Here is an 8195-nt window from a genome sequence, read left to right on the forward strand (position 1 = left end):
TTGTTCATTAAAGAACTGGACAAACTCAAATGTGACCTGATGGTGGCGCTGGAGGAAAAGTCAGAGGATCATCAGAGTTCTAACTTTTCATCCCGAGAGGAACACGAATGGCTGAACCACGTTTTACGTTAATGAGATCAGCTGTTTGTTTTTCTTCCAAACTTTCCTCCACAGTCGTTGAACGTCCACGAGCTTCTTTGTGTTCAGAGAATCAGTGACGTTAAAATCAGCAGATGCACAAAACCAACCTTCATTTGCTGCTTTTTTTGTTGCGTAACTGTAAACAATTAATCGATTAATCAAAGAAATAATCAAAGTTAGTTATGGCTCTTTGCTCTTCTGTACAGACTCTGGTGACTCAACAAATAAAGATGTTTTTGATGTTAGCGCTGAAGCCATTCGTCAATAAATCGATTAGTGCGTCAACAGAAAAGTCACTTCTCATGTCGGTGTGAATTGAACGTCTTTGGGCTTCGGACTGTTGCACGCACAGAATGAGCAGTTTTAACACTCAAACTTTTTTGAGGTATTTTTAACTATTTGCTGATGAAATGATTAATTGATTAATCTGCAGATTTGATACAGGAAATGACAGTTAGCTGCAGCGCCAGTTTAAATTCACAAATGCATTATCAAAGGGAAAAGCAGAAGCTAGTGAAGAGGACTCAGGACATGGAGCATCACCACATACGTGAAAGTCAACAGCAGGAATATGACGCGAGCCGAGTGTTCAATAAGATCAAACCCGGTGATATCTGATATTTGACTCTGTGATATTTGATATTTGTCCGGCTGCTGTGGCTGAAACCTGTTTTCCTGATGGTGAGACTGTCGCCACCGCAGCAGCATCATCCGCCGTGGCATTTATGTAAATCATAAGAAAATAATATGAAACAACGACATGTTCACATCCAGCGTCTGTTTCCGTCCATCGCAGAACCACAAACCAGCTTCATGAACACAGGTCGACTCAGGGCAACAGCAGGTGTTCACAACACCTGAAACGTTTTTTAAAACCTCAGCTCACACACCAGAGCCAGACCAGTCCGTCTCTCAACTCCTCCCTCCTCCGTCTGTGGCTCTCAGCTCAGAGCTCATTGGTTCCTACTGAAGTTTTAAAAAATGTCATTAAAAAAGTTAGACGCTTTTCAGACTGTATGTTTCACACCACATGACCCCTAATAAATAAACTCTTTTATTTATTTTATTTTAATTTTCTTCTTCTACTGTTAAAATTGGTTGTTTTGGGTGATTAGAGTTAAACATTAAATTCAGGGTTACATAACTGATGAGGGAGGAGAAGAGAGGAGGAGGAGGAGGAGAGAGAGGAGGAGGGGGAGGGGGAGGAGGGAGAGAACCTCACACACACTGAGAGAACATCACACACACTGAGAGAACCTCACACTGAGAGAACCTCACACACACTGAGAGAACCTCACACACACTGAGAGAAAACCTCACACTGAGAGAACCTCACACACACTGAGAGAACCTCACACACACTGAGAGAACATCACACACACTGAGAGAACCTCACACTGAGAGAACCTCACACTGAGAGAACCTCACACACACTGAGAGAAAACCTCACACTGAGAGAACTTCACACACACTGAGAGAAAACCTCACACTGAGAGAACCTCACACACACTGAGAGAACCTCACACTGAGAGAACCTCACACAGAGAACCTCACACACACTCAGAGAACCTCACACTGAGAGAACCTCACACACACAGAGAGAACCTCACACACACTGAGAGAACCTCACACACACTGAGAGAACCTCACACACACTGAGAGAACTTCACACTGAGAGAACCTCACACTGAGAGAACCTCACACACACAGAGAGAACCTCACACACACTGAGAGAACCTCACACTGAGAGAACTTCACACTGAGAGAACCTCACACACACTGAGAGAACCTCACACTGAGAGAGAACCTCACACACACTGAGAGAACCTCACACACACTGAGAGAACCTCACACACACTGAGAGAACCTCACACTGAGAGAACCTCACACTGAGAGAACTTCACACACACTCAGAGAACCTCACACACACTGAGAGAACCTCACACACACTGAGAGAACCTCACACTGAGAGAACCTCACACTGAGAGAACCTCACACTGAGAGAACCTCACACACACTCAGAGAACCTCACACACACTGAGAGAACCTCACACTGAGAGAACTTCACACACACACTTGCTTGACATCATGTGGGTCTAATACAGACATGACGACAGAATGACTGAATACGAATATTGCTGCACATTTAATTGAAATATAATAGAAATATAAACATGGCCAAGTGCAATATACAAATCACAGAAGCTGCAGTTTTCTTTTGATGAAGGTAAAATGTGTCACATTGTTGAGCGTTGTTAGCATTAGCATTGTTAGCACCATCAGTATGGAGATGCCCCGACCTACAGACCAGTTTCTCCAGACGTAAACAAAAATCACACCCTCATCATTTTTACATTTTTTCCAGTGAAAATTAAAACGGAGAATAAAAGTAGAATAACATGGAAACACTCCAGTAAAGTGCAAGTATCTGAAAACTGTACTCAAGTGAAGTAAATGCAGTTATTTTCCAGCACAGGTGGCATCTACTGTAACAACCAGTGGTGGAGGAAACGTTCATATCTTTTTAAATACTCCATTAAAAGTTAAAAGAAATAACTGTTTACAACTATATTCTACTTACGTTTGATTCACTGCACAATTAAACATTTGTAATGTAAATTAAAGACTTATTATAATCATTGAAAATCAATCATCATGTGAAAGTAGCTGCAGCTCAGATGATGCTGGTTTCCTCTGAGCAGCAGAGAAGAAGAGATAAAAACTGTCAATTACAAGTGTCTTTAAACTACACACACACACGGTATCAGAATAAATGTACCTAGTTACTTTCCACCGCTGATCAGTGATCAATAAATTAAAACTACAACTCCCAGAATCAATAATACACAGACCTCACACTGCTGCTGGTAATATGATGGTTACAGCAGATAGAACACAGTAACGGTACCAGCGGGAAATACTACGAGCATCACACCATCAGCAGCACACACACACACACACACACACACACACACACACACACACACACACACACACACACACACACACAGTTTCATACAGCAGATTCACTCTTACCTGTGTGTATTCTGCAGTCCTCAATCAGGTCCGCTGAAGTGCAGGAGGGTCCGGTGTGTCCGGTGTCCGTCCGTCCTGTCGCAGCGACCGGAGCAGAGCCGCCGCTGTCAGTCCGCTGGACCTGCACAGGTCAAGCTCCCAGCATTTAACAGAGCGTACAGGAAGACACCGGAAGTGACCTTCAAAATAAAAATCACGTCGCTTGTGAAAATCAAAATAAAAGTATGGGAAATGTGAAAAAAAAAAATCAAAAATAAAAGCATGAGGAACGTGAATAATCAAATCAACGAATCAACTATTTTCTGATACAATGACGGATCAAACACAGTAATTATGGAACATAAAAACACAAACCTTGACGTGGGGTCTGAAGATCAGGTCACAAACCAGTCCTGGAGGTTTTGGTTCAACCTTTGCAATCCCAAATCAATCCGTTAATCAGTCGACCGATTATCAATCAGTGGAACACCTCACATTTGAAGTGAACTGGCAGCTTTAGGATGGGACACTGCTGCTGAAGTGCTCCTGAGCAAGTCTCAGGTCAAACGTTCATTCAGGACTGAACGTCCACATGAAAAATGAAGAAACAACAGGATGAAAACTTGCAGGTGAGAGCTTCATCATCGTTTCATTTCCTCTGGCTGGAGATGAAAAGTCTGTTGTTATTGTTTCTAATCTGCTCTGCAACTTCCTGTGTCTTTTCAGAAACACTGAGCAGCAGCAGCTTCGTTCAGTGCAAACACAGGAAACATTCACCTTTTCTCTTGGAGCCAAGCAGTTTAAGACACTGAGCTTATAAACTCAACTTGATTTTTTTTTATTAATCACAATCTGCATGAGGAGAGTGTTAAACTGATCCTTTAATCTGCTGCTCAGCCCTTTAACAGAGCAGCAGCGCCTCCCTGTGGCTGAACCACCACACTACACCCTCAACAAACGGAGTCTGTTCAGACTTTAACAGGAAAAATCTGTAGATCTGTGGAATTTGATTTTTTTTAATTTGACTTATGAAATAATAATATTGGTTTGAGCAAACTAGCCCTTGAGCAGAGTATGGATGATGTGATTATTACCTGATACTCACCTGTGCAGGAGGTTTCTGGATTTGTTGGCGGTCAGCTCAGAGAACCGAGAGCAACAGCTTTATGTTTGATCACGTCAAATCCTGTTTTGATTATTATTTTATTTTGAAAAGTCAACCAGAGTATATTTGATAAACTCCGGTTTCAGTTACTGAAAATATTAAACATCTGCTCATGTTGATAAGTGTAGTCTTCCATGACCCTCTAACTTTTCATCTGGCGCCACCTTCAGGTCACATTTATATCTGCGCAGGTTTCTGTTTTACTGCTGTTCATGAACATCCTTACAGACGGTTGAGAACTGAACTGATTCATGTCACGTCTCTATTAACTGACTTGTTTATGATGCAAGGAGGTGAAGTAAAATTCATTTTTTTAATGTTGTTGACACTTAAAATCCTCATTAAGCCACTGATCCACTTTACCTCCGCTTCAGTGACTGATTTCCTACATTTCCCACAATCCTCTTGGAAAACTCAGAGCTGTGAGTTGAAGTGTACTGAGAGTTAGGAAGTGGCGTTTGAATCCAGATGACGTTAATGATGTGGTAAATCTCCAAGCTGCGTTGCATTCTGGTCCATTTCCTGCTCCTGTGATGTCAGAGAAAGAAGCTTTGATCTTTGGTTGTGATCATTTAGTTTTTATTTAGTCGCCTGCAGCTGCTCTCAACATCTGGATACACGTCACAGAACTGAACAGGAGGCGACAACTTTCAGCAGATTTAAAATATTTTCACTTATTTTTAAATGAAAAAAATTTCTTTTTTACATTATTAACCTCCTGATTTTACTGGGAAATAAATGTAAAGCTGGTTCCTCCGATGGAAACAAAGTTCAGGTTCCTGAGGTTCTGAAACGGTTCCTACAGTGGAACCAGACTATAAATGTACTTTTTTACATGATTTTAACTTGTTTGTAGAAAACCTCATTTACCAACACGATGTCTGAAATGTGATTTCAGTGAGTGAACGACACGTTTAGTGCAGACATTAATATTATTCCAACACAGCTGTCCCAGCTTTTATTTTGAAAGTGGATGGAGAGGTCTAAGAGAACGACACCTCCGGGTCAAATCATGGGGATCACAGGGCGTCCCGGTCCCGTTTGTTTCATCTCATAGTCCCGGTCACAGCTGAAGGAATGAGGAGTCGGGGGTCGGGGGCCGTTCCACCAGCTACAGGTTTAATATCAGATCAACAACAGTAGAAAAACAGAGGCTACAGACAAAAAGAAGAGTAGGAAATCCAACAGCATCCAACAGGCTCTTTAAAATAATTCCTCTGTACAGTATTTACACACACACACACACACACACACACACACACACACACACATACACAGAGTACAGTACAGCTACACACTGAGAGGGGAGGGGGGGGGCAGGGGGGGCATCGACTCCCCGTCAGTCAGTCTGAGGCTGCAGCTTCAGTCCGAACGCTGCGCTCTGATTGGTCCGTCCTCCTCCGTCCACAGTGTTTTTTTTTTTTTGTTTTTTTTTAATTTCAGGTGAAGCTGAGACGCGTCCAGGTGAGTCCACAGCTGGTTCTGGTGCTCAGAGAGGTCAGAGGTCACGCAGGTAAAGGCCGAACCAGAACCGTCTGACCCCCCCCCCCCCCCCCCCCCCCCCCCGAAACAACAACAGCTGCTTCTCTGTACGTCCTAGCAGCACCGACGGCCTGCAGCGCCTCAGTGTGTCTCCACCCACCAGGTCCACTCTGTCCTCCGTCTGAGCCAGAACCTCTGCACCGAGCACCAGTGGTACCTGTGGAACCAGCAGGACCAGCAGGACCAGGCCTTCAGTCCTCCGGTCCAGTCTGGCGAGGAGCAGAGCCGGGCCGGCTGAACGTCCAGGCAGAGAAATCAAACATACACAAACACCATTGAACTGATGTTGAAACAGAAACGTTTCCTCATGTGATCCAGTCACATGACTCCGGGCAGGGGGGGAAGTCAGCCAATCAGGTGTGCCTGTAGGAGGTGAGAAGACATTATAGGTCAAAAGGGAGTCGACCTAGCTCCGCCTCAAAAACCACACCCACATGACCCCGAGTCCACAACAGGAAGTGGACCGGCGGCAGAGACCAGGACCGGGCCGGAGGGACACGGCTGGTCTGGAGTCAGTGTCATGTTAGTTTAACATTACCGACACAGGTGAAGCTGAAGAACGTCTTTATTCAACCCGCTCACACACAGGACAGTGCTGGTCCAGGTGAGGCAGAACCCAGAACCAGGACCTTACAGGTCCAGGGTCATGTTACAGGTCATTCAGGTTTTCATTCTTTTATTCTCATTAAGACATTTTGATCTCAGGTGAATCTGTTTGCGGATTGAAGAGAAACAGTTTGAACAGTTTAATATTTCCACCTTCATAACCTGCAGCTTTTATTGTTACTCAGTGGCAGTTAATCTGCTGACGACTTACAGACACATCATCATGACTGGGGATGGGAATCGATAAGATTTTATTGAAACCAACGCCATTATTGATTCTGCTCATCGATCCGATCCTTTATCGATTCCTGTGAATGTTCTGTGCTGTAAGAAGTTAAGCCACACCTCCTCAACTCCTTCGTTGTGGTTACCGCCTCTACAAAACGTGACGTCACTGTTTTGTAAGGGGGAGGTTGAACGCATCGATGAGGGAAGCGTTAAGCATGAAGGCGGATGATGTCGATGGGTGGAACCAGTTGGAACCGGTTCTCGTTCCCATCCTGATCACGACTGCGTTTTTATTCTTCTTCTTCCTAATTTCTCTTTTGGCACCTTTAACACCAGGAAACTCACTTCAACATACTTCCTGTCTGCTGCTTTGTTTGTGTCTGACTTTGAATAAATTAAAAACAATGATTAACTCTGACCTTTGACCTCTGAGGGATCAGGTTTCTCTCTGCTGCAGTCACATCAACAAACATCCAGACCAGTAGATGGCGCTACAGACTGCAGCAGAGGAGTGTGTGTGTGTGTGTGTGTGTGTCTGTGTGTGTGTGTCTGTCTTACCGTTCTCACCTCCGTGCGGGGGGGTACATGGACGGGGCGGACGCTTGCTGACTGGCGACGATGGCTGAGGAGGAGAGGCCTGAGAGAGACACACACACATCAGACAGATCCAACATGGCCGACGGGTCAAAGTCTGATCAGTGTAGTGACGAGGTCACGAGGGGGGTTCTGATGAGGAAAAACTACAGAGCTGCATTATGGGAAATGTAGGAACCGGTCTCAGGACGTTTTTCTGCAGCATATGACATTTTATTCTGATGTTTTAGATTTTCTGCAGCTGCTGGAAACATCTGGATGTGTCATCACACACCTGGACAGACAGGTGTGTGTGTGTGTGTGTGTGTGAGTCTCACCTGAGGCGTAGGACAGGTCGTACTGTCCCGACAGCAATGGGTATGCCAGGTGATGGTGGGAGGGCAGGATGCGTTGGGAGGGTGAGGATCGCGGCCGGTCGCCCTCTCTCTCTCTCTCTCTCTCCCGCTCCCTCTCTCTCTCCCGGTCGCGGTCGTGCGGGATCTTGCCGTCCTGGATGGACGGGGACTTGCTCTTGTACTGGCTGGCGTGCTGCTGCAGCAGGTCCAGAGCTTTGGCCTCGCAGGGCGGCTTCACCGTCGGACTCGACCTGGAGGGTTTCTCCCCCTCCTCCCCCGCCGCCACCTTCCCCCCGTACGAGGAGAAGGAGTAACCGGCCGGCAGGTACGAGCCTGAGGACCAAGGTGTCAGTGTTTAAACGTGTCTGAACACAGAGATTCACAGTGAGATGAAATTCCATTGAGTTTTATTTGTTTTTATTCCTTTATATATTTGAAGCTGTTTTACTGGTTTGTCTTTTTATTCTATGATTATTTTCTGGATTTTTTGTTTCTAATATCCTGCTTTTATCTTTATTTCCACTTTTATTTCTGGTTTGACTCTCTTCCAATCATCTTCTCTGTTTTAG

The 8195-nt window shown here is 44.9% G+C and overlaps 2 protein-coding genes across 2 annotated transcripts in view; both read right to left on the reverse strand.

Annotated features, from left to right (window-relative positions):
* The window catches only part of LOC111655054 (GRAM domain-containing protein 2A-like), a 27649-nt gene extending 23558 nt beyond the window's left edge, over nucleotides 1-4091 (reverse strand). The window contains exons 1-2 of the mRNA XM_023406298.2: nucleotides 3532-4091; nucleotides 3178-3356 (exon numbers count right to left, since the gene is read on the reverse strand). The gene's annotated coding sequence lies outside the window, so the exon portion shown is untranslated. The remainder of the gene's footprint in view (nucleotides 1-3177; nucleotides 3357-3531) is intronic.
* A 1328-nt stretch (nucleotides 4092-5419) lies between these two features.
* LOC111655056 (zinc finger protein 609-like) overlaps nucleotides 5420-8195 on the reverse strand; it is a 39093-nt gene continuing 36317 nt past the window's right edge. Inside the window, exons 7-9 of the mRNA XM_087174010.1 lie at nucleotides 7609-7973; nucleotides 7256-7334; nucleotides 5420-6226 (exon numbers count right to left, since the gene is read on the reverse strand). Coding sequence (XP_087030136.1) covers nucleotides 7261-7334; nucleotides 7609-7973 — 439 coding nt within the window. The 3' untranslated portion in view covers nucleotides 5420-6226; nucleotides 7256-7260. The remainder of the gene's footprint in view (nucleotides 6227-7255; nucleotides 7335-7608; nucleotides 7974-8195) is intronic.

Source organism: Seriola lalandi, unplaced genomic scaffold (genome assembly GCF_002814215.2).
Source record: "Seriola lalandi dorsalis isolate HSWRI2012SDOR001 ecotype SW California unplaced genomic scaffold, Sedor1 jcf7180002054300, whole genome shotgun sequence".
Taxonomy (NCBI): Eukaryota; Metazoa; Chordata; class Actinopteri; order Carangiformes; family Carangidae; genus Seriola; species Seriola lalandi.